General features: G+C 37.0%; 4 protein-coding genes across 9 annotated transcripts in view; 2 read left to right on the top strand and 2 right to left on the bottom strand.

Moving 5' to 3' along the window:
* Positions 1 to 2,016: 2,016 nt before the first annotated feature.
* On the bottom strand, positions 2,017 to 9,175 carry LOC107707003 (chromobox protein homolog 5-like). 4 transcript variants are annotated; one of them, XM_016510868.1, is made up of 7 exons: positions 9,137 to 9,175; positions 8,704 to 8,910; positions 7,506 to 7,569; positions 6,478 to 6,693; positions 5,943 to 6,168; positions 4,094 to 4,194; positions 2,017 to 2,262 (listed from the first exon to the last, which is right to left on the bottom strand). In XM_016510868.1, the coding sequence occupies exons 4-7, from the start codon at positions 6,615 to 6,617 to the stop codon at positions 2,121 to 2,123; spliced, it is 609 nt and encodes a 202-aa protein (XP_016366354.1). In that variant the 5' UTR covers positions 6,618 to 6,693; positions 7,506 to 7,569; positions 8,704 to 8,910; positions 9,137 to 9,175; the 3' UTR covers positions 2,017 to 2,120. The 4 variants fall into 4 exon arrangements, with proteins under 4 accessions (XP_016366354.1, XP_016366356.1, XP_016366357.1 ...); XM_016510870.1 differs by lacking the exon at positions 7,506 to 7,569; XM_016510871.1 differs by lacking the exon at positions 7,506 to 7,569 and having other exon boundaries at positions 6,478 to 6,638.
* Positions 9,176 to 9,269: 94 nt separating this feature from the next.
* Positions 9,270 to 13,024, top strand: LOC107707002 (heterogeneous nuclear ribonucleoprotein A1-like). Of its 3 annotated transcripts, XR_001636209.1 has the most exons (12): positions 9,270 to 9,360; positions 9,846 to 9,965; positions 10,115 to 10,261; positions 10,353 to 10,563; positions 10,649 to 10,741; positions 10,802 to 10,924; positions 11,013 to 11,084; positions 11,178 to 11,357; positions 11,444 to 11,581; positions 11,677 to 11,748; positions 12,814 to 12,884; positions 12,959 to 13,024. XR_001636209.1 is itself a non-coding variant. In XM_016510867.1 (11 exons), the coding sequence occupies exons 1-10, from the start codon at positions 9,349 to 9,351 to the stop codon at positions 11,736 to 11,738; spliced, it is 1,158 nt and encodes a 385-aa protein (XP_016366353.1). In that variant the 5' UTR covers positions 9,270 to 9,348; the 3' UTR covers positions 11,739 to 11,748; positions 12,814 to 12,930. The 3 variants fall into 3 exon arrangements, 2 of the variants coding, with proteins under 2 accessions (XP_016366353.1, XP_016366352.1); XM_016510867.1 differs by lacking the exon at positions 12,959 to 13,024 and having other exon boundaries at positions 12,814 to 12,930; XM_016510866.1 differs by lacking the exons at positions 12,814 to 12,884; positions 12,959 to 13,024 and adding an exon at positions 11,939 to 12,233.
* A 73-nt stretch (positions 13,025 to 13,097) lies between these two features.
* On the bottom strand, positions 13,098 to 15,980 carry LOC107707001 (nuclear factor erythroid 2-related factor 2-like). Its single transcript, XM_016510864.1, has 3 exons — positions 15,799 to 15,980; positions 15,160 to 15,291; positions 13,098 to 14,636 (listed from the first exon to the last, which is right to left on the bottom strand). Exons 1-3 carry the CDS (start codon positions 15,844 to 15,846, stop codon positions 13,401 to 13,403), a joined length of 1,416 nt encoding a protein of 471 aa, XP_016366350.1. The 5' UTR covers positions 15,847 to 15,980; the 3' UTR covers positions 13,098 to 13,400.
* Positions 15,981 to 24,278: 8,298 nt separating this feature from the next.
* The window catches only part of copz1 (COPI coat complex subunit zeta 1), an 8,761-nt gene continuing 6,627 nt past the window's right edge, over positions 24,279 to 26,412 (top strand). The window contains exons 1-2 of the mRNA XM_016510863.1: positions 24,279 to 24,386; positions 24,747 to 24,815. Of these exons, the coding sequence (XP_016366349.1) occupies positions 24,369 to 24,386; positions 24,747 to 24,815 (87 nt within the window). The 5' untranslated portion in view covers positions 24,279 to 24,368. The remainder of the gene's footprint in view (positions 24,387 to 24,746; positions 24,816 to 26,412) is intronic.

The raw sequence follows: 26,412 nt of genomic DNA, 5'->3' as shown, positions 1-26,412 counted from the left end.
TATGACGTCATTGGCAGGCGACACAATGACACTATGGACACGGTCCGTGTCACTAGTTAAAATTGCTTATTTCTCTGGATTTAAACATTCTTCGAAACATTTGGGATAATGTAAGTACACAAGTCAGCAAAATATATAACACTGTTCTAGTGGTTTTTGGATATTTTAATTAAAAAAATCTTACATATTGTGCCTTTAAACTGCATCAAGACTAGGTCAAATTAGAGAAATAAGTTGATATATGAGCTCTTAAATATCAGTGAATATAATGCATTTATAGGCCAAATATTTTACTTTTATTTAGTATAAAATTCACAAATAAGCCCAAGAATCCTTTTCTTCTTCTTCACTGTATTACTTCAGAATCCCTATGCAGCTTTTAAGGTGTATATTTTTTGAGCAGTAGAAACAAACAGGCAAGACTTGCTCCATTATGACATCTGCTGGTGAATATCAGCAGTGCTTTTCAGGCCAAACTTAATACTGCACTGCAATGACAACTGGACTCGTTTTAAAATGAGTTTTTTTCACAAACATTGCATAGAGTGAAACTTCATAATCTCAGCACTACAATGAAATTTATTTTGTAAAAAAAAAAAAAAGCCAGGGTTAAGGGTTTCCAGAAACGTTCAACTGTTAGTGTTGAAACTAGATTTACTACAATATGGTACAGGACAGGCTATGCATTTAACATAGCAAAAGACAACTATTGTTGCACATTGTAAAAACAACTGCTAGAACTGAGTCATGTGTATAAATGATCATGATCATTACAAAAGGACCATCCTCTTTTGTAATATAACAAAAAACAAACCAAAAAGAAAAAAGTAGCTACACATCATGTTCAACCGGGTTTACAAACTCCCCCTCATTACAAACAACTCAAACTAAGCCTTTCTCCCTATTCTACTGCTGTGAGTGGACTGCATCCATACATTTAAAATAAAACAAGCACTTCCTGTTGTAAATGATCTCGAAGGAATAGCTTTTGTTCAGTGGCTTTGCAAAGCACACAAAAAAGCACAAAACTCTAGTATAGGCATGTAACCTTGATAAACACAATTTTATTGAGTCAACTCTAGGTTAAAAAAGTAGTAAGAACCCGACATATGCTTAAACTACCACGTGAATGAGAACAGCTCTGAGTTCATGAGGTCAAACAGGGAATGTGTTCACCAAATCAGCCACAAGAGGGAGTATATCAGTTAAACTTATGGAGCAAAATGAATATCATGGAAAAAGTGTAGAAACAGATAAAAATGTCCCATTACACACTCGCATGATGAAGATTGTCTGCCCTCCTGCAAGCAACAGTGATAAGTTCAAAGGTAAGAGTGGTTAAAAAGGGCCAATTCTGAAAGTAGTAGAGTTTTGCAAAGACATTAGAGGGAGAAAGGGAAAAAAAATGGGTGTCAATGTTCTAATTTTAATATGGGGAAAGTGATTATACGGTATAGTTCCTTTATGTGGCTTTACTGACAATCAGAAACCAAAAAAACAAAAACAAAAATCACAGAATTTTGGCCCACATGAGAGATTATTACAGTCAAAAATTGTAATACAGCAAAATTAATTCTACCTGATTGAAAAAACAAAGCAGAAATCAGAAGAGAGGGTGACAGCTTGAAATAGAACCAACAGTCTTTATCCAGCGTTATAGATGTTAAACGCAAAACACAACTGATATTTTCAGTCATGTCCAGCACCACTACAAAATCAACTGTGTGAATAAAAGTTAAAAGTTTGACATGTACGGGTTTTCATCATTTCACATCTACAATAGCACACAAACACATCATAAGAACATAGTTGTAGGAGCACAAATACACAAATTATGACAAAATAGAAGGAAGATCAGAGAGAGTAAGAGAAGAGAGATCACATTGCACCGCTCTGCTGCAGCCGCTGTTCGCCATGGCCTTTCGGTTTGTCTGGTGAGAGATGCTTTTTCATGAAGGGTGGACGGATGTTGTCATGGTGGGCAGTAACCTCCATTGCTCGGTGGCCGTTTTTTTTTTTTTTACTAAATGGTCCGTTAAAGTTGGCTATGAGAGTGTCACCAGTGTGACAAAGGGCACAAGGTTTGGAGGACTCAGCGTCTTTCCTCCCCCCTCTGCCCTTTAAACCGGCGTGACACTCTTTTCCTTCTTGTCGCTGTCTTCGTGCCAGGTCAGACGCTCCTCGTAGAAGGCAATGACGATCTGTGGGCACTTGTGATTGGCTTCCTTTGCAAGCACAAGGTCTGCCTCATCAGAGTCTTTCCTGTGGTGGGACATCAGCAACAAAGGAAAGACAAATTTGCATTAAGTGGACAACTGCACAATGTTATGTATCAGCATTAGCTCCAGTTCTAATTGAAACTGTGAGACATTAAAATCCTCAAATACACTTAATTTGTTAGTTAAAGCTTCTTAAAGCTTAAACTGAATTAAACCGATCTCTAGATGTAAAAGACCTCATGATTGGCTAACCTCCAGATACTACAGCAGTTCAAACTGCTAATACAATAGGCATTGATTTTGTTTACATTTGCATATTGTACCATCATAAAAATCATGGTTACTTTCTACAGAGTTTTTAAAATCAGATGTAATACTTACAACACCTATTGAGATCTGCACAAATAAAATGAACACTGTAGAAATGTACACGTATAATCTCAAAATAAATCATGTAATCCGGATTCTTTTACTCTTACTTATTAAACGGACTGGGGCTTACATTCAACTGCAAAAGAGTGTAACTGCCAGATTAAAATAATCAAGACATTTTTTTTTATATATACATCTGTTTTGAAATGTTATTAAAGTTTATGTACTAATGTACCAATACATAGAAAAAAATCAGACCTTGCTAATACAATAATGTAATTCATCAACAGTATAAGTGTTCTCTTAGCATCAATGTGTGGTATCCATTGATTGTGAACTACTCGGAAACTACCAGCCTGTAGAACGCATAACAGCTCTGAGTTTTGACTATGAATGTGCAGCAATTTAAGTCAAAGCCTTATGAAGTTTAATAATCACATTGGGTCGTATAGTGACCCATTTCTCCATCTGCAAATTTAAAGCCTCTAAATATTATAATCAATACTTTTGTTATACCAGTTATGGCCTTAAGTTTGATCAAACAAAAAAAAGACTTTTTAAGGACCAGTGGAAACCCTGAAAAATGTATTCAACACTAAGAAGCTACGCATATTTGATTGCAGCTTTATATTCAAAAAAACGTTACAGCAATAGTAATGTCTAAATTTGTAAAATCTGTGAACACCAAAACATTTATTTATTTTATTGTATTACGCCAGTGTAAAACTAATAACATTTGACCAACGGAACATTTAGGCAATAGACAATTAGGATTATATATGGTGTATAGTGCTTAACATGCTATACTATGCAAAAGGCTGCACCTGAAATAAACACTGCGTTTTCTGCCCCATTCTATGAAGAAAATGCACACATAAAAGGAACATGTTTATGGACTCAGTGTTTGTAATATACGTAGTCTTTCAAAGTGAACACTTTTTATGTATGTTAAGCTAAATATAGCCTGTACAGTTTGTGTACCAGTCAGGAACTGCAATTATATTTGAATTAAAACACAAACACACACACAAGATTAGAGATGCAGAAACTGTAAAGCAAATATAAATGAATGCAGAGTGGAGACTACAATGACGGGTTTCAAATGTACAGGTGTAAATAGGTGTAGAACGGTGACAAAAGAATAATGGTTTTTCAGTCTCTCAACAGGGTAGGACAAAGAAACAAAAATGGGGCAGTTTGCATAATTTCAGACATAATACAAGATGTAAATGTGGCCATTGACACTATTGTCCTAACATCCATCTCGGGTGATCCAATCACAACTGGTCAGTTGTGGCACTTCCCTGTTTACTCCTGGTATCAACAGGCATCTCCTGTGACCACTTGTGATGGAATTTAAATCAAATTTCAATGTCACTCACTATTATTCTAACTAGAATATGGTCAGACTTGTGGCTTTGGTTCCAATGTGTTTCTAAGCTCTAATAAGGAGTTTCATTCAAATAAATTGCTCCCGATATGTAAAGAGCTGCTGTACTCACCACTTCATAAGGAACATAAGGTCTCCACAGGAGTCTGTTGCTCCAATAATCTTCTCAGGCTCCAGGCCTCGCTCAAACCCTCTTGCTACAAGGATCTCATCCTAGAAAGAACAAAGACAACAATTAAAAATACTTATTTACTTAAAATAGATGTTTTATTTTTACAACATCACATTAAATACACTGGCCACCACAACATAACGCTTAAAGGAATAGTTCACCCAAAAATGAACATTTACTGAAAAGCATTACATCACTTGGTCAACCAATGGACCCTCTGCAGTGAAGTCCAAACAGCTAATAAAAACATAAGATGTTTATCAAAAACCAATCCATCATAAAGGCGTTTAACTGTAAACCTCTGCTTTTGTACGAGTTCACAATGCAAAATAATTCTGACGGAACACATCTACTGCAGAGGATCCATTGGTGAGCAAGTGATGTAATGCTAAATAGGGCTGTGCGATATTGGAAAAAAAAGCGATATGCGATACCTTGTTAAAAATGCGATATTCGATACAATATTGCTTGAAGTGTGAAAAATCAATTTAAATTATATTATAAAATATTTAACAATGAAAATTATATAACCAATTTGTTTCACATTCTTTCTTGGAAAAGAAAGAATCACTACAACTTCAGAAAGTGATCAGCAGTGTTTTAGCAGTACGTAAAAAGTAATGTCACAAATCAGATACGCTGTGTGAGATGCGGCTGGTGCACGCGCTTCAGGTGCGAGTCAGACAGCAAGACGAGACGGCAAAGAGTTGTTTTCTGCAACTTATTGCACTTAACTCTTTGTAACGTCAAGCTATTCTCTGCTAAATGTGTCAACTAAAACTTTGACCTTTTGCAACGTTTTGATTTAAGTAGCCTATTATTAAAATGATTCAGATATCGCACGCCATTGCGATATGCATATTGCGATATTTACATTTGCGATATTTCGATAATTTTGATATATCGTGCAGCCCTAATGCTAAATATCTTCAAGAATCTCTCTCCAAGAAAAGACAAACTCATCAACATCTTGGATAGCCTGAGGGTGAGTACATTTTAAGTAAATTTTCGTTTTTGAATGAATTAAGAAACAAATTTTAGAGAGAATTTCAACCAGGCCTGGGTGATAAAACGGTATCGATATTTATCGACAGTACACCCTCATCGATAACGATAGAAAAAATGTTCGATATAGCGCACGATAGTTTCACGTTTTTTTTATTTAAAGGCATGTGTTATGAGTGACAAACAGACATCCAACAGAACACACAAACACATACTGAAATGAGTGCCGTGCCTGCCTGAGATGAGGAGACTGAATAAAAAAAGGAATATTAGTTGAATTTAAAATAAAAATTTGCATTATAATACAAAAACGGTGTATCTGAATTTTAGGTGTGCGTCAAGGAGCCTTATAAGAGGTGCACAAGATATCTTCTCCGCTTTGAGCTTCTATATTTCTCTAATATTTTGAATGGAAAACGACATTTACATCATCATCACCGCATCTTGTGCGCCACTGATAAGGCTCCCTGACACACCTAAAATTCAAATACACCGTTTTTGCATTCGAATGCGAATTTTTATTTTAAATTCAACTAATATTCCTTTTTTTTTTATTCACAGTCTCCTAATCTCAGGCAGGCACGGCACTCATTTCAGCATGTGTTTGTGTGTTCTGTTGGATATCTGCTTGTCACTAATAATGTGCCTTTAAATGAAATAAGCGAAAAACTATCATGCGCTATATCGAACATTTTTTCTATCGTTAAAGATTACGGTGTATCGTCGATAAATATCGATACCGCTTTATCGCCCAGGCCCAGACCTTTTCTTGTTAAGCTCTTACCTCCTTTTTCTTTTTGGGTTTGCTGCCACTCCCGTTCTCTTCCTCTGAGTTTTTCCTCTTGCTGGTGCTGCTGCTACTGTCTTTGGGACGGGCCGAAGAAGAGCCTGTGCTGGAGGGCTTGCTGCTGGGTGTGCTTCCACTGCTTCCCTTTTTATAGGTCTTCATGAACTCTGAGATAAGCTCTGGACAGTCCAGGTTCTTCTCTGGTTCCCATGTGTTGTGTTTTCTGCAAAACAATGCATGACTCATGCATGATAAATTAAAGCCACTGGATTTCCTCACATCATAGATATGCCTTCAGGATGTCTACATACTATGACAAAACTGTGAGGGTTCTTCAAACTAGTTAACCTTAAATCACTTGAAAATTTAGACTTGTCCACATCATCTCAATGTAAAACTTCTGATGTTTTTCATAGTCATGCATTTTAAGATTTTACATGCAGTAACACACATCCACCTCTTCTTGAGTTGAAATTGTCTATACTACTGCTTAGACACTATTAGTTTATTATGAAGTACAATGAAGACTTACTCTGAAAAGCCTTTCCACTTCAGGAAATATTCCACACGGCCCTTCACAACTCGCCTGTCCAAGACCTTCTCCACTACATACTCTTCCTCTTCTGAGGAAGCAGCCTCATCATCTTCACGGTTCTGGTTCTTCTTTCCCATGGCTGATTCTGAATGTCTTTCCTATGAGCAAATGTGACCTGTGAGGCTCCCTGGTCTGGGGAGGAAAGTGTTCCCACTGGGGGGGAAATTTTTTTTATTAAAGTTCTACATAGGGCTGGGTAATTGGAGTCCATTTACCATATAAAATACAAAAAGAGTAATAAACTCAGCAAGGAGTGTATTTGACTGATCAGATGCATATTCATTTCAAATACATCTTAAATATAAACAAACATCGGACGTCAGAATAGATCTGTGCATTAGGTCTTGCAGTGTAAACGTCTAAATAAATCTATTGCTGTCAGTTATGTAATTAATATTAATCAAACAATAATATCGACAAGAAAATATCATAGCTTTGGGCTACATACTTTTTAATGTAAGTATTAATGTACTACATCTTAACTCATACAGTGAAGCCTATGCTAGTGGTTTATTTTAGATTCGATCATTTCTACTTACAATATGATAGAACTGAGTGTAGAAAAAAAAGAGTTCATTCATTCTATTGTCTTTACTTGTAATTTGTCTCTTCAATTATATTTTATTACTCACTGTTTTTTTTTTGTCATTTTAATGATTGCCTGAAGACAAGGCACAATGTTTACTTCGTAATTATTAGTTAGCATTAGTTTCTGCTGTGAGACTGAAAATCATGAAACTTCACAAGTATAAGTATTACCTATATTATATGGCATTAATATGGACTGTTGTCTATACTGTGAAAATTCTATTTCCAGCAAAAATAACCATAACATGAACTAAAGTTACTCTTAACATGATAACAACAAAGGCTGGACAGTATGAGCAAAATCTTACGACTTAAGGTTAAACCTTGCTTACCTTAACTGCAATGACAAAAGTCAATATTTATTTTTCGACACTCACCTACTGTATTATATTGGAGGACGTGACCTCTTAAAGTGCAGAGATTACAGCATTCAGAGCTCCCCTAAACAAATACAATTAATTTAAACATTACTGCACTTAAATATACCCAAAATGTATATCAATAAACATGCATAAGGCATGCAGACGCATACACTGCTCTAACAAATAATTCTAGAGGACTAACAAATAGACACACAAAAGATCAGCATGTCTTTGATTTGAGGAACTGCAAAGTTATTTTAAAGCCTATATGCATAATAATAATAATAAGAAAAATAAATAAACTCCAAAGGATGCTTACTTGTTAGTAAACATTGTGCACATTCTGTTATCAAAGCTAAAGAAACAACAATGCATGCAGTCTGAATATATTACATTCAAATCAAGCGGTTATATCAGGATGCAATAACTATATTCATGTACTAAGATACATATTTAATCAACCACGCACTGGAAATGTGATAAACCAGCCATGTGTTCTTATCTTAATGTCATGAAGGATCTTAGCGAGCAATGCCAAACAATGTGAAAACATTGAACAGCCCTGCACGACTCTCATTTTCATACTTTCACATCGCAGGCCATATGCGATCTAACTCCCAATGCATTTATTCCAAAATACAAAACATAATTCACAACGTAAACGGATTTAAATGCAGTGCTAGCTGCGCTGCTAACATTTAGCTACAGTAACGTTAGTCCCATTGATTGCTACTGCTTGCCTCGCTATGAGCTCATTCTGAAATAGCAACAGAACAAAAACAATGAGAGAAAGCAAGAGGTTAGAAAAATAAATTCACGCGTTTGCTGGTGTTGTGCTATATGCGTATAACGCAAGCTCAACTAGCCAATGCCTGCAAAAACAATAAACAAGGCTCACAGATATCCAGGCGCACATTATAGCAGACTAATTTAGCTTAATTAGCATAAATGCGCTACTTCTTTCGTCGGTTCTCTGCGTCTGACCGCTGCAAGCAAAGCATTTGTGCGCTTTTTCGCATTTATTTAAATACTATCGTCGTGCGCGCTAACGCAGTTGAGGCTTTGCTTAGCAACAGCGCGGGCCGAGCCGAACAGATTTCACCTGATCCTATCATGTTAAAGCGTAGCGCTGACGGATTAAATCATTCCCAGTGCAAGGGGAATCTACAATAACATATTCTGACGTTAATGTGGATGATTACTGTATACTTACTGAGATATTTTTCGATGTTTTCTTATTCGTGTTGGATAATGCGGCGGCGGCTTTTTCCCTGCACACAGGAGTTTGCTACCTCTCGCACACGCATCCGTCCAGTGGCGCGTCCAGCCAATCAGCGTGCGCCTGAGCGAGCCGCTCTCGCGCCAAAAACGGCCTCACGCATCACACGGCACCTTAAACCACAGACTTTGCTGGATGTTTCTGATATTTTAAAAATATCTACATTTAATCACACCTTTTTAGAAAAATACATATTTTCGAAGAAAGGTATGATTGAGTGCCTTTGCATAAGGGTTGAACGTGATATCGAAGCTATATGAATCAAATCATAACTTATAATAAATGATTAATATAACGTATTTTTTTTATAGCTTTAATAAAAAAAAGTTTTTCTAATTGTATGAGAAAGATGTGTAAAAGTACTAACCTCTGTTCCAGGGATTGACTTGAGTGTCAACCAATCAGGTATCCTCAAAACGCACAACAAAAGCGTTAGCGGGAAGTGTAAACCAATCATCGTCTGCAGTAGGCGGGGACTGTATTTACCCGAGCTATTAATATTATCTCCCCCAGTCCTCCGTGTGTGTCTCACCGATAAGCGTGTGGCGCAGCACAGTACAGTCAGAAATAGTCGGTAGGATGTCCAAAGAGGTAGGTCGTTTTTAAAAATGTATTCAGTTTTGTTTGATAAAAGCTACGTAGTTTTAATGTTCTGAACGGTTTCCTATTTAACTCGGATCTCCTTCGTGGCTCTTTGTTAATGCAAATAGCGCGTTCAGCCGCCATTTTAACTCTTGTACTATGCACACAGGCCGCGTGCTTGCATTGAAGGTCGTGTTCTCAAAAATCGTAGTTTCTTTGTTTTAATTATTCATTGGCCATAACTGTGATGGTTTGCATCAATTTATTATCTCGATTGTTTCACTGAAACAAAGCTACCGTTTATAAATGGGCCGCATTGTCCGACACCAACATGGCGGAGGTGTTTGTTCACCTCCCCCCAGATAGTCTGTTACCTCAAGGTTTCGTGACGCTTCGCGCATGAATAAATTGTTAGTTTAATATCCGCTGCAGAATAATACACACGACGTACTTGGTTTCAATGGTACTAAGTTATTACGGGTTGATATTTTCAGGGCCAACCACGTGAACCAGAGCAACTGCGGAAGCTCTTCATTGGAGGGCTCAGCTTTGAAACCACAGACGATAGTTTGCGGGCGCATTTTGAACAATGGGGCGCCTTAACGGATTGTGTGGTAAGTTCCTTATGTCTTGCTTATCTACAGGGTTAAACAATATGGATCGTGTCTTCGCATAATCTTACACTAAGTATTGTGTTTTAATTGTATGGTGATGACCACTAGGTGTTTTAACCCTTGTTATGCTTGTTTATGTGCTGCTGTAGGTGATGAAAGATCCAAACACCAAACGCTCCAGGGGCTTTGGGTTTGTCACTTATTGCGGTGTGGATGAAGTCGATGCTGCTATGGATGCACGTCCCCACAAGGTTGACGGTAGGCTCGTGGAGCCCAAGCGAGCTGTGTCTCGAGAGGTGAGGTTTAGCACCCCAAGCTTTTGTAATGCAAAGACTTTTCTAAAGATGTGTATGAGTGCAGTTGCCTAATTGCATGTATCGATTTCAGGACTCCAACAAGCCATTTGCTCACACAACTGTGAAGAAGATCTTTGTGGGTGGCATTAAGGATGACACTGAGGAGAACCATCTTCGTGATTACTTCACAGAGTTTGGCAAACTTGAGGCCATTGAGATTATGGTTGACCACAAGACCGGAAACAAAAGAGGCTTTGCCTTTGTTACGTTTGATGACCATGACTCTGTTGATCGTATCGTCAGTAAGTGCTATCATTCAAGTGTCACTTGTAATGTCTTAATATTGTGGGTCTTTTTAATTTAAATTAACACGCATCTTCCCCTTAGTTCAGAAATACCACACAGTGAATGGGCACAACTGTGAAGTCAGAAAAGCTCTGTCTAAACAAGAGATGCAAAACACTGGCATGAGCATGAGAGGTAAGTTGATCAAGGGTTTCTTTTTCCCTCCCCCTCTGTTTTAATGTGCTTGCTCTGTAGGCCGTGGTGGTGGTGGTGGTGGAGGAGGAGGTGGAAACTTCAACAGATATGGCAACAATGGCGGCTACAACAATGACTTTGGAGGGAGTGGAGGCGGCAACCGCGATGGATATTTTGGAAGAGGTACATGCCTAAGTAGACGTTGAAGTGTTTCGAATGGTGTATTTAAGTTTTCGTGTTGACTTAAAGCACTTTTCACAATCCTTTTCAGGAGGCAGAAGTGGTGGAGGTGGCGGTGGTTATGGAGGCGACTGCTACAACAATGGATTTGGCAGCGGAGATGGTATACAGTGGTTTCTTAGTTCTTTGAAAGTACAATTTGGTAAAATGTTCTGATTGTTAATGTTAAGTAACTTGTTCCTTTTGCTTTCTCCAGGTGGTTATGGTGGCAGTCCTGGTAACTATGGTGGAAATCGTGGATATGGAGGTGGTAGTGGTGGCGGAGGAGGACAGGGTTATGGCAACCAGGGCGGTGGTTATGGTGGCGGCGGTGGCAGCAACAGCGGTGGTGGCTATAATGACAATTACAACAATGGCAATGGAAACTTTGGAGGTGGTGAGTAGATGCCAGTCTGAATTAATTTCCATACAAATAACTTGATTTCAGCAGTAACCAGGTGTATGTGGTTTAACTATGAATAGGCAACTTTGGAGGTGGTAGTGGCGGTGGTGGAGGTGGTAACTATGACTTTGGCAACTATAACAACCAGCAGTCCAACTATGGTCCCATGAAAGGGAACTTTGGAGGTGGCGGAGGAAGAAACAGTGGCCCATATAGTGGTGAGTTGTTCATAATAGCCTTTTCCATTTCTCTTTTGGTTTAAGTCGTCTTGTATAAACAACTTGAATCCTAAATGACATGCCATCTGTTTTAGGTGGCTATGGTGGTGGATCTGGTGGTGGATATGGAGGCGGCTCTGGTGGTAGACGGTTTTAAGCTCAGAAAGGTTGGTTTCAAATTCTTTTGTCTAATTTTAAATAGATTTTCAGATGGCTTGGTTTACAGATTAACAAACCCAATATGTTAGTCTTGGATTGAATGCTCATTGCTATACTGTAACCTTGCTGTATATCTGGTGTAGAAACAAACCTCAGGTAGTGTTCAGCTTAACATTTGTTGTTCATATTGTTCAACAGGACTGAGTGCTTTAGGAGAGGAGAGCGAGAGAAGTGACAGGGCAGATGCAGGTTTACATCCCTAGATCTGCTCAGCCAAACAGGTTTGGCAGATTTACAGCTGCCACCAGAAGAAGTGTACAGTAGCGCTATCATGTGTGGGACATCATGAATTTGTCATGCAGACTTATTTTATATTGTCTATGGGAAAAGCATTCCAATGAGGTTTTATGTAGAATTACTTTCAGTCTTCATGGTTTTGATTATGTAACCAATCAAGGTGAAATAAAACATACTTTTTTGTTTTTTTTAAAAAGATGTGCGTTTTAGTCATTTGTTTTCTGGGGGTTTTAGTGTAGTACACTTTAACTTGATGGAGAGCTTCTTTGAGCCCTTCTAGTAGAAAGTAAACTCAAGACTGTCATCTGGCTCTTTAAAAAATGGAAACCTGTTCTCTTAAGGGAACATGAGGTAAATGGTCAAAATTGGTTCAAAAAGCATAGGCTGTTTAATGCAAATGCTTAGAGTAGTGTGGCTGCATATCAGTCTAGCCATGGGAGCAGGCTGAGAAAGGAGTAGCAAGATCATCGCCCTGTGAAGAAGCAGGGAGTACAGGGCGCCACTCAAAGACTAGCAGGCAGCGCTTTTATAACTCCTGTAGGTAAGAACAGACTTCTCAACTACCGCTGGTAATTGTAAAACAATTTTATTAGCAGAAGCTGTACAGTTAATGTCAACTTCCCATTCAGTGTTGTGTATGTTACAGGGGAAGTAACTGCAGTCAGCATAGTTTGGTGCACAAGATTTTGTAAAACTTATACACTTTTTAATGCATGCCCACTGGTTTTTCATGTTGTATATTTAATGTGCTGACCATGTTACGCTTGCTTTTTCAGGATCTGACAAGTGAAAATCGTCTCTTGAAATGAAAAGGCATTTGTCTTTCTAAACTGGTGAAATGATAAAGGTACTTGCTATTGTAGTGCAATATCTTGTTTACAATATTCCAAATTTACTTTTTTTTTTTTTTTTTTTCCCTAGGACCAAAATGCAGCTGAAGAGATTTTATTTTTTTTACCTTTTTTACCAATAAAAATTTTAATGCTACAAATGATGTGATCCGTGTCTTGTGTATCACTCATTTACTGAAAGCATGTGTTCGTATGTTGGACATGATTCTGTTTTAGACCAATGTTTTAATGTACAAAAGTGTTTAGGGCCCCTGGCCGCCCCCCCCCCGAAAAAAATAGCCGCGTAGTCTAACACAAGTTTGTAAGTGTTTTCTTAATCATAAAAGCTCTTTGCAATTTCTGTAGTTATACTGGCCTAAACTTACTTTGGTTCTAAATTCGTGTGTGATTTTATTTTAAGTCTTTATCCATTCATGATTTATTTGAAGTAATTAATTCATTGGTCATTAAGTGTAGGAACCTCATGAATTTAGTTGTCCATCTATGGGTGACTTAAAAAAAAAAAAATTTGTTCATTCACCCTCCAGGGCTGTGTTCCGTGGCACCAAGTAAATGTTGCCATCATTAGTTTGTTGTAGTGAATACTCATCAACTGAATAAAGGTGTCCCTCCTCATCACGAAGCTGTGAAAACACTTGGGTGTAAAGATCTGAGAGCCGACATTTGATAATGGCTAGGTTTTGCTGAAACTCCAGTCTCTCTCTGCTTAAATGTTCTCTTTGGGCTCTAAGCTGTCCCAACTCGTTTTCTAAATGCACAATGTTCTCCAACTTCCGCTTGCGGCAGTTCTGAGCAGCCACTTTGTTCTTCCCTCGTCTGCGAATGTCCCTCACGAGTGCCAGCTGAGCGTCGCTCAGTGTGAACTGGGTCAAGAGCTCACTGAAGTCATCCACTGGTAGGTTCACAATCTTTTCCAGTGAGAATGGGATTTTGAGAGCGAGGGCTCGCCGCTCATCTCTGTTCAGGTGTACAGGAACACTGCTCGATTTTTGCTTTGGATACATAGATTGATATGAACCCAGTCTTGTTAAACCTGCGCTATTTAGTTGTATATCATGCAGAGCTGTGGGTAAAACCGGTTGCTTCATTGATGCAATTGGTTGGTAAGTCTGCTGGTTGATGGGTTGCATGTTTGCAGTTGTGGGATAAGAAGTTCCAGGGTATGAACTGTAGGACTGGTGGTAGTCAACAGACCCAAGCAAACTCTGCCGCATGCGACATTGCTCCCCAATACTTTCGCTTTCAGCGTAGCCCATCGTACGATCTGCAGGTAAGTACGAAGGTACTCCATGCACTGCATTCTCAGGAGAGGCAAGCGGTGGGCTTGAACCAAGCGATAAACCGGAATCTGACTCAAGATCATCTGCACAAGCCTGTTTGATTTGTCCTGTGCAGTGAAGGTTGATAACGCTGTCTTTCACAATCCCATGACTACGTGTTGTCATGTTCATGTGCTCCAAAAGACTCATGAGAGGTGGATGAAGAGCTTGCGTATTCGCAAGCATTCTTGAGGAACCGTGGCTAACAGGGAGGCTGTAGTGCATATCCATGTGTGGGTTCAAACGCTGATAGGGTGGCATCATTTCAGGGTATGCATTTTCATAAACACCAGCAGAATGGGCATCACAAGTGGCTGGAATGGATTCTGACTGCGGTTGACTCATCCCGAACCCCCCTTGAGAAACCATGGGCTCCATGGACAGGTATGGAATAGCTTCAAAGGGATTCTCATTGGGTACCTCAAACTCCTGTGACAAAAATAATGTTTTAATAACAAGAACTTCCAGTTTCACTCAAACTTGACCTTGGAGGTGATTCAGATAAAACTCTTTTACAATAAAACACTAATAAAATGAAGGTTTTCAGTTGATTTGTGCTGCAGAGGAGGGTTGTATTCTGCTCACTACAGGACCAGCCCACCTGGGTGAATGTGCCACCCGTAGCTTATGCAGGTCTTACTTGGGAGCGCTCAGGTTTCATGTCGAAACAGATGGTCATTGTGCTATGCAGGGGTCTGTCGGCAATATACAGCACTCACCCTCTATGTCTGCCTTTATCCTCGCATCACTCAATTGGCCCATTGTTGCAGATCATAGCGTAATGTGTGTTTACAGAGGATTCAGTATTAGAAAAATGTTATAAGGCCACCATTTCATTAAGACTCTAAAACGACTGGCTGTATCCGACCACAAAATAATCAGACATTTTCTTGAGTTTTGACATTTGTGCATGTAAAAGAGGAAGCTTAGTGGGTTGTTCCAGTGTACCCACCTGAAGTTCTGTGATGGCCATCAGTTCCTGCCAGGCTAAGTCCATCTCCATATGCTGGGGGGAGCGATGTGCCCGGAATCCAGTGACATTGGTGGACACCTCCCCATGCAGTCTTCCAGGGTTTGCCAGTCCCTTAACGTTGATAAACGTTGATTATTTTTGTCATTTAAATGTCTTTAAATATTTATTAAAATATATAATTATTTCAAATCCTTGAAACAAGATAGATTTACTGCACAAGACTTGTTTTCAACCACATACACACACGTGTATATATATATACACATTTATAAAATACTCATTTGCATTATACTCATTTTTTAATTTTTATATATTTTAATTTTATATATTAATTTTTTCAAGTGTTTTAAGTATCCAGTAAAAAATCTGCTAGTGCAGTAAGACAAAATATATCTGTAAAATAAATAAGCATTCTCACAAGTTTTGTTTTTAAATATTTTTCAGTAGAGAAAGAACTAATTCAGCTTATTAAGAAGTCATTTTTGCAGGGTACAGATAGATTTTACAGCATTTATTCATTCATTTAAAAAAAAAAAAAAAGTTTTTATTTTTAGTCTTTTCTCACTGGGAAAACATAGCTGAATTATAATTTTTTTTTTCCCTCATAAAGATACTGACCTCACAGCTGATCCTCAGGGGAAGTACACTGTTGATTGCTGAACACATTCAGGACAGACACCTGATGCAGTGAATCACTCTAAAACATTAAATGAAATCAGAAACTTCTTGTATTTTGTCAAGCACGAATGTCAAGTCAAACGCATTTGTAGAGTTAAAAATAAAGAGAAAAAGACACACAAACAATGCAAGCGTTCACATAAAGGGTAATATAGGTCAGTTGTGACTGCACGCTAACAATTTTAAAAACATTTTCTACACACCTGTAAACGGACGATAATGTCACTCTGAAACTTCAAAAAATGGACATTTACCATAAGAATATATCTTGTTTGAAACTGTTTCACGTTTCTCTTCCCATGTGCTCCAATTGTCATATTGTGTGACTGGACATGAAGTTTCGTTGGGCTGGATTTGTCCTATCAGCTGGCTTTGCGAACAGTAATGTCAACCCTTGATAAGACAATCTTTTGGGAGCCAGCCTGTTCTCCAGTAAACGAAGGCAGGGGCCTAACCACAGACATCAGAATGTCAGGAAGAGTTTCTCAGCATACTCCCTCACGTCGAAAATAAACGAATTAGTTTACGTTGATGCTTAATATGCATTTGCTGGTTACCACTCAGTTTCATTTCCTTTAGCTATATCATTGTGTAAAACAAATTAAACTTGTTCCTCATCTGTTGGTTTGCTTTTATTGGTGCTATATTACAGCCTTTTATACACAACATCCGTTTTAAACTTTAATGTTGGTTTCCTGTTCAATTGGACATATATTTTGGTACAGTAAAAACTCTGAAGCTACAATAATAATTTTGCTTTCAAATGTCATTATTCTGTTACTATTTGCAAGTGTAACGATGAGAAAAACGTATCTTTTTAAATCAAACAAACAATTTTACAAAAGAGTTAAAATTTAGTATAATTTAGAAAATGTTATATATGTTATATATATATATGCACTGCCTGATTGAACTGTCAGGTACAAGTTTGACAGGACGTGGCAGCAATAATGCTGTATAACATCCAATGGTTTGGCCTTTCATGTGTGGTGAAGTATTTAACAAAACACGTCTTTCCTTTTGTCATATTGAGGGTAAAAAACATATATCCTGCCTTTACCGCGGTGTCTAGCTGATTTCCTTTGACTATAGTTTCTGAAATGATGAGGGGACAGGGCCGTGGGACCGGCCTCCCAAGTTTCAACGTCAGCTGTGGTACTAACCACTGAACCATGAGCCAACAGTGAGCAAGAAAACATAAAAATTCAACAATTTTTTTACCTTTATATAATACATTTCTCTCTCTCTCTCTTTAAACATTACTCTAAACCATGTGTGCAATATTTGTGATAATCAAAAAGTGATAGCAGTGGGTAGCATCTAATGAAAAATAAAGAAAAGTTTAGACCAAAGAAAAGTAAAAAAAAAAAAAAAAAACATTTTTTAATTGTAAATATTTTTTTAAAATGAAACCTTTTAAACAAAATTCACATCTCATAAAAATGATAACATTATAAATTTAATAATTTAAGGGAAAAAAGTAATATAGTAAAATAGAATTTATTTACAGTATAATACTACACTTAACACTTTAATCTAGTTTATAATAATTGTCAACGTCTGTATTGAGCTTCTAAAGCAAAAAACAAAAAATGTTTACACACTCTTTTTATGTGTCCTTAGTTCTTAAAGAGTCTTTATGACTAGAAATATGACTCAAAAACTTTCAGATTCGATAGTGAACCAGAATTGTACAATATCTGTCAACAACTGCCATATTTACTGAAGAAACAACAAACCCTCAAAGAAGATGAAATGACAAACTGTACCTTATTAGCATGTCCTTAAGCACTAAGCTCAGATGAAAAAGTCTTCACAATATCATATTCACAATATCCTGAGAGCAGTAACCACTGACCCCTGTGTTGAACTGAAGAGTGAAAGAGTTTGCTGCATGCTCTTAGTTTTGAACTACAAGTGTGCATGCGCTCAACCTGTCTTTCTCTCCCACTCACCCTGTGTGCTTTTGGCTGTCACTCACACAGATGGGATGGGTCTAAGGGCGATGCAAGCAGGTTTCCTGTAAAGCACCCACACTTTTTGCCCTCCTAAATGCAACACTTGCACTTTAATATGTTTAAAACGCCTGATCCTGTGGGCTTCCCAAACCAAATACAGACTCGGACCCTTCAGCTTGTGGTTTATGGACAAGTGATTCACATCCACAGCTTTGGTGTGCACATGTCCTAAAATCTATCACAAAAAAAAAAATCATACTTCCTTAATAAGAACTATGTGTTTCATGGCATGCATAAAAGACCCAAGGTGTTCATGTAAAGGAAAGCCACTGTGAGGGATGTGGTTTGAACTCAGACACTACAAGCAGGCGCACCTGGAGTTAAATCTGGGATTGCTTTGCGGAGGAGGGGCTGTTTTCTGACTTGCTTTAGTAGGGATGGAATGTACACCTTCAACAGGTAAGAAAGGCCACATTGTTCCTGTATCTGCCGCTCAACCACAGACAGCGAGCGAAAGCGGGGGGGCAGGAGGGTGGAAGAGCGTGTCTTACATTGCAAGTGACCATTCGAGTCTTTGCTGAAGTCCCTCCGAAGTCAAACACACGCAGGACAATCAGCACGATTGTTCAGGCACAATTGTCAGGTGAGGTGAAAGGATGTGTTTTCCTTGTTCATTTGAAGTGCTTAATTTTATTTGACCGATGCCTTATCGCGTTACACCCAATAATACAGCACTTAAAGAGCGTTCGGGTGCATGACGGTCCACAATCATTAGAAACAAATGACTGCCAGTGTAAGCACTTCTGGTCGAGAAATCAAATTTCCTATCAATAATACAATCTTAAAATACTTCCGAAAGGGAGTTTTCGCAGTGATACCACCATTTTTGGTTCCTCAAAGAACCCTACAGTAAACTGTTCTTAAAAGAATCATTTTTTCTTAGTGTGAAGAACATTTTAATAATCTGAAGGACCTTACACTATTAAAAATAACGTTTTTTATTGGCTTCTATAGTTCCATGAAGAACCTTTAACATCCATGGAATCTTACCATTCCACAAAAGGTTCCTTAAAGTGGAAAATGGTTCTTCAGATTATTGAAATGTTCTTCACACTAAGAAAAAAATTGGTTCTTTTAAGAACTGTTGACTGAAAGGTTCTTCGGGGAACCAAAAATGGTTCTTCTATGGCATTTCTGCGAAAACCTCCTTTTGGAACTCTTATTTTTAAGAGTGTATGTACAATGGAAAGGTTCCGTGGATGTTAAAGGTTCTTCACTGAACCATTGATGCCAAAAAAGAACCTGTTTTTAAGAGAGTGGAAGAATGATTTTTGGTTCCCCAAAGAACCTCTCAGTGATCAGCTCCTAAAAGAACCATTTCTTTCTTAGTGTGAAGAGAATTATAACAATCTAAATACATTTTTTCACTTTAAAGAACCTTTTGTACAATGGAACGGTTCCATGGATGTTAAAGGTTCTTCATGGAACCATCAATGCCAATAAGTGTAAAAACATATCAGATGCCCAATGATGTGATGACATAGTACTAAGAAATAGTAAGTTATGAACAAAAACGGTTTATCAAAGCGCATAATAACGGTGTGCCCGTGGTTTTCTAGATACTTGTTGATGCTCGTCTTTTACGATGCGGTGTTTTCATTCCCACGCATTAATATGTTTGTATGTAAATGCAGCATTATGATGGACGTAGGTGGCTGACAGCATTAGCTACAAGTAAACATGAGAACACGTTTTCAATTACATGGAAAAACCTCACAAGCTACTTATGATGACAGCATTTGTGTCTTTGGTTTGTGGTCCATTGGGAAAATTCATCCAAGCCTACTGCTGGGAAAAGTGGAAAATTTGTGTATGAGTAATCAAGAGTAGCGTAATTTCATCCAATGCAAAACATATATACTCTAGCAGCACTCAATTAAATAAATAGCATTCTCTTAAACCTCAAATATTGTATATTTTAAATATACAACTTTAATTCAACTACAGTCACCGAGTCGCTCGAACAGTTCTATATCTCACTGGTGTGTAACCTTTTTGTCATTTTCATCTATTTATTCTGGTCATTCATTGTTCAGTTTAACATGTTAGCTTGTATTTTTGTATTCATTACACACGCTGCCACGTTGTGGGATCGTGATGCTCTCAACCCTTTTTGATTTGACCAAAGGAAGTGAAACAGCTCCTTGACACCACCCTGACCCATCCAACTATTCCTATTCTTCCTGCTTCCCACAGGTAGGGGGAAACTCACAGGATTTGTTTTTAGAAGAAATTTAGAAACCCAATGGTTTCTAAATGTAGTAATGTCTTCTATAACCCATGTCAATAATTTAATATATAGGATGTTATGTAAAATGCAGAAAAATCCACACAATTTCGAGGCCACTTTTGCACACCAAATAAGCAAATTTGTGACATTCACTATGTCAGATTTCCCCGCTTACATGCACTTTTTGGCCCCACTGTATGGTATGTGCTTTATTGTGCAATAAAGAAGGCCGGGTGACTTAAAGTATACAGCGATACTGTACACAGCTCCCCTCAACCACCGTCTCATGCCAGAAACCACAACAGTTAGCATGAGCACCTAGACAAGCTTTTATCAGCGCTCAGCAGAGCTTCCGCCACCCAACATCCCCTTTCCTCCGCTCTCCTCTCCTTCTGCAGCCTCAGGCTCCAACCACAAGGGCAGCACTGCTCTCACACACCCATCCCCACACTAGGAAACCGACGGGATACAGAGACACTTCCATGTCCGACACTCATCACAGGCCAGTATGATGATGATCATGTCCATCACTGCCCTTCTGATACGGTGTGAAAAAGATAAGTGGACACATACTCTGCCGTGACCGCACAGATAAAGATGTGATTGTGAAAGATGTCTGATTATCTTTTTATCTGAAGCACTATTGAGACACAGTTGCTATGCGCAATGATACTGTGGGTGCTGGTTCCTCATTTGGAGACCTTCAGGTATAACGATTGTTTGGTGACAAATATTCTTCTAAACTGAGTTCTGAGAAGATCAGCTCTGTTGAAAATATTTCCACTGTACATTTGACTAGATGAACCATAAAGCCAGTGCTATTTGAGGAGTACTTATCATTTATTATATTATTAGTTAATACAGAACTAATAATAATTTAGTAATGAATTCATAATAAATCAACTGCTGAGCACTGTAGGCCATATGAATGTAATAAAGAAAAAATTACTTACAGCAAGTACAACAAGCTCTAAACGGCTGCAACTATAAACACAAAGATCTACTATAAACACACCCATATGAAATACTTCACATACAGAAAGGCAAATATATATATATATATATATATATATATATACGTATATATATATGGGTCAAAGACAAAAAGGGGGTTTTCAAGAATAAAAACAACAAAAGTTTAATACAGCTTTCATTTTTTTTATACATTCGAATGTGTCTTGTTTAATTAATTCATTATTTTTTTTCCTGAGCAAAAAATAATGACTGTCATTCATTTTTATTATGATTTACAGAACAAAATTTCAGTCAGTGTAACAATAGTTTGTACACCAGAAAATCTTGTCAGGATCTATCTATCTATCTATCTATCTATCTACATACATACATACATTTGTGAATTTGTATTTGAATTTATAATGCAAACCAACTTTTGAACTAATATATACAGTATCTATATATATATATATAATATATTTGTAATGGCAAAGCTGAATTTTCAGCAGTCATTACTTCAGTGTCACATGATCCTTCAGAAATCATTCTAATGAAAACTGGAAGACCTTTACAGTTTTTTTTCAAGATTCTTTGATGAATAATAAACAAGGAATGTAAAAACAGCACTTGTCTTTACTGTCACTTTTAATCGATTTAATGCTAAGTATTAATTTCTTTTAAAATGAAAACAAAAAAAAAAAGTGAATTGGCCAAACATTCATACAGTAGTTTATATAGCAAATGAGGAACATAATAATACAAAATATATTAATAAAAACTGAACAAATAATTCTTGTTCTGTGAACAGCATTTTGAAGTTATGATTCTCATACTCTGGGTGACATTATAACCATACCTGAAAAAAAGTACACTAAGGAAACACATACTGTATCCTCTTTGATATAACACGGGGTAATTTTGAAATGCTCTTCGTGGTAAAATTGTGAAAACCCAGTGTTTCATTGTGAAACTCGCTGGTGAGCCACCTTACTGAAGCATACATTATAAAGAAAATATTTATGCAGAATATAACTACTCTTTGTCCTTTTTGCTTTGGGACTCATTTTGGACACAGAATTAAATGTAGCCAACATGCTCAGCATAGTATTGTGAGTTTTACTTACAAATTAGCCTACCACAGATCTCTAGATTAAACCATTTCTGATGTGAGTGTAGTTGCTGTGAACTGTGCGCAGGGAAAACCCCTGTTAGGATTAGTTTTCACAGTGGTGCTTCCCAGAAAAAGTGACCAGTGTAATTATGATGCCCAGTTGTAGGAGGATCTCTTAAATTATCACAGAGAAAAAAAAAGGACAGGCTGGAAGCATATGCAATTTTGAGGAGGACTTGTGTCATTGAGGCCAGTGTGTCATTCACGGAGGGCAAACAGATTCCAAACCCAATCAGTTCCGAATCAGGATCCGAATCACTCATTATCTTTGACTAAGCGTCTGCTCATGAGAGCCTGAGGTTTACTTCAGGTTAGAACTACTGCTCAGCTTTTTTTCCATAGCTGAAAGCATGATGAAGTCATTGTACCTAGGTAGAGTGTTGACTTTATAGTGAATCACCTTTAGTAAAGCTCCTTTGACACACTATGTAAATGGGAGTCATTTTTGTTTTTAAATTCTAAAATATTGTTTTAAGCCTTTTATATTAAGTATCTTCCTTTAAACTTACTCAAAATGTGACACATAGGTAGTTTCACATAACGATACTAATGAAACATATGAATATATATATATATAACATAGATTGTACTCCATTTTATACATTTGGTTTTTCTTAACATCTGTATCTTTGTTAGATTACATTTCAAGTGAACAGGCCTAATAAGTAGTTAATAATCAGTTGAATGCAGACGAAAATAGGCTCAAATGTTGAAGAGGTGTCAGGAGAAAAAACAATATGTTCTTATTAGAAGACAGAATATTTTATAGATACAATTCAGACAAAATGCTGGATGTCAATAGCAAAGCTTAAGGAACAGAGTTGACCATACAAGAAAAATCACTAAATGAGTTTTCAGTGTTCCTGATTGTTTATTTTTCCGCTATTTACAACAGTCATCTGCTAAATGCATGTGGTTTTTTTTCTACCCTGTAATACTGCAACATATGTAGTTAACTAAATGTGCTCAGAGTATATTTATCTCTGTTTTATTTTATATTTATACTTTAGCCTAGGCCTATATGTCATATTGCATGTTTTTACCCCACACCTGCCAATGTTTAATAAATAAAAATTGCTATGGTTCACCAGGTTGTGTGGTCAGACACATAAACTTTCAAGCATCAACATCAGTATTGCTTCAATATAGGCTAAGTTATTAAATATCAGATATTTTTGATTCTGCACTAGTGTAGGAGAATTGTTTCTTTAAAGGGGTCATATGATGTTGCTGAGAAGAACATTATTTTGTGTACTTGGTATAATGAAATGTGTTTATGCGGTTTAAGGTTAAAAAAACATTATTTTCCACATACTGTACATTATTGTTTCTCTTCTATGCCCTGCCTTTTTGAAACACGTCGATATTTATAAAGCTCATCGGTCTGAAAAGCGAGGTGTGCTCTGATTGGCGTAGGCGTGGTTGACTCTTAACTTTTATAAAGAATACATCTTTGGATTTGAGACTTTAGTCTTTGCAACTGTACAGATCTTCTTTAAGAGCTTGTAACACTCCAAAGAGAAAGGAAAAATTGAAATCCCATCATATGACCCCTTTAATTATTTTTTATTAATTTTTTTAAATTAGTACATTTACCCTCAAAGTCTTTGAGCCTGTTTGCATTAGTTTACTGGTTTAAAGTTATTAAATATGCTTGATAAAATACAACTATATAAATATAACATTAAATACATATTGCATGATATTTGTGAGTATATTTACAAACATTTATTTGGCTCTCATAAGTAGCTAAACCCCTACTGACACACACACACACAACACACACACAAATTTTACACAACTGAATACGATTTCTTTGCTTCTATTCTACCGTCTGTTTTACAGATCGTATTGCAATGTTCACGTCATTATTTAATTTTTTTTCTCGATGTTTTAAACTTTTATGTTATTATTACTACTAATAACTGATGTGGGGGTGTCGGCCAATTCAAAATATTATTTTATTATTATTGTTATTATTATTATTAATTTCGCCCAATATTTTCCGCAATCTTTAATGACGTTGTAAAGTACTTCCGCTTAGTTTTGCCCTTTTACCTCATGTCGTAAGCGGAAGTACACATACGCAGAAATTCAATACACGGAGCTTGAGTGAGCGACATTTGTACAGTACAAGATGGATACGCTAATATTGGTAAAATTATTTTATCTTTATGTGTCCAATATATGCATTTAAAGTGTAAAACATCCGCTATCAGTTAACTTAAATCCGCTCTGTTTCCTCTTCAAATAGCGTTTCTGCTAACTTACATCCGCTAAATTATGAATCAGTTAACGTTACCGATCTTACGAGTGTTAAAACGAGTAATAAAACATATTTATTATACTGAAGATTAGTATACTGTTACAGGAAAATATTATATTAAAATATTGATTTCACAGTTTGAGCAGTTGCTGATGGACAGCTCTATGTCTGTCTGCTCAACCTTTGCCCTGATCGCTGTTTTCACTGAAGTTCACTGATGATTTGTAATATCTGTGTGTGTTGTGACAGGAACCCTCTCTGTACACTGTAAAAGCTGTTCTGATCATGGACAATGATGGAGAGAGACTGTACGCTAAGGTGAGATCTTCACATGAACATCAGGGTCATGATCAAATTTGAGCTGATATACAGGGAGATTTCATTTAACCCTGTAAAGCCTGACATATGAAATTATAGTCAGAAAACTTCATTTAACCTTAATAAAAGACTAAATAAAGGAAACAAAAATAAAGTTTACAATTGTGTTTTATGTTTTGTGTTATATTTGATATATCAGGCTTTTACGGCTCATATAATATCTGATATAGTGAGAATAAGGAGCTCACACTTAAAGAAAAAAAATTTTCGGAGTAAAAAAAATTTACTCGGCAGCCCAAACTGAGTAAATCTTGAAAATCAATTAGATTTTTATAACAGTATAGCAGACTACTTGCTTAAAAATGCATATGAGTATGAGTTGTTACTCTATATTTCCCAATAATATGTCCTAGTAAGATATTTATGCTTAGTTTTGTGATCAGAGCTCTGTAGTTTTAATTGTGGGGGAAAAACATATAATGCAATGTAATTCGATGATGATTGAGAGATGAACAAATAAACATTTATCAAAAGCTTTATGTCTCATATTTGATATTCACATTTTAACATGATTTTTCAAAGATCCTGTATGTATAATCAAGTAAACCTAAGTGGCTTCAGTCCAGTAAATGTTCATCTTGAAATATGACTAACACAGGGTTCCCACACCTTGGTTAAGTTAAAATTCAAGGACCTTTCAAGGATTTTCCAGGTCCAATACCCTCAAATTCGAGGACTTAATGTGGAGACACATTTCAAGTGAGAGCAATGTTACATCGTGTTACCTTGTAAGATACATTGTTACAGTTTTCATGTGTCAAACACAACTATGCAAAAAAGCATTTTTTTTTTTTGCATTTTTTTTGGCCATATGACAGAGATCTGATATTCTATTTGTCATATTTCCATTTTGCATAAAACTGAAGAATATTCGGTACATCCTATACTGTATTCTAAAATGATCTGATATTCACTTTTGCATGGATATTTTTTTAAAAGAGCTTAGGCTCATGTAATCAGAAGTTTTAAGATATATGAATATACTTTTAAGTTTTTTTTTGCCTCATGGGTTTACATTATCTTAACAAGCAAAGCAATTCAACATTAATTTCACGGTGTGTCTTTGAAACGTTGAGGTACTATCATAGTAGTCATGGCAACGTACAATACAAAGTACCTCACGCGGGAAACACTTAACGTAATGCATAATAAAGCAATAAGCCCCAAGAAGCCATGGTTTACAGTGAATTTAAAACAGCTAAGGGGTGTTGTTAGGTACGACGCGAAGCGGAGTTATAATATATACCCCCTTAGCAGTTATAAATTCACTGTAAACCACGGCTTCACAGGGCTTATTGCTTTTATAAAACGGTTATTCCATATATGTAGTAAGGTTTCACAAAATAAAACGGAGCAAATAACGTGTAATGATATTAATAGAAACATTATTCTTCCACCAAACAATGTAGTTCCTCAGAAACGGTTGTGGTTCCAACAAAGTGGTTGCCGAGCAACACACAAACGTAAACAAAGGTGTATGTTACTTTGTAGAGTCATTTACAACAGCTTCGAACGCGGCTCAGCCAATCAGAATCAA

Source organism: Sinocyclocheilus rhinocerous, unplaced genomic scaffold (assembly GCF_001515625.1).
Source record: "Sinocyclocheilus rhinocerous isolate Xijiao unplaced genomic scaffold, SAMN03320098_v1.1 scaffold714, whole genome shotgun sequence".
Classification (NCBI taxonomy): domain Eukaryota; kingdom Metazoa; phylum Chordata; class Actinopteri; order Cypriniformes; family Cyprinidae; genus Sinocyclocheilus; species Sinocyclocheilus rhinocerous.
This window is presented reverse-complemented; position numbering and strand designations above follow the sequence as displayed.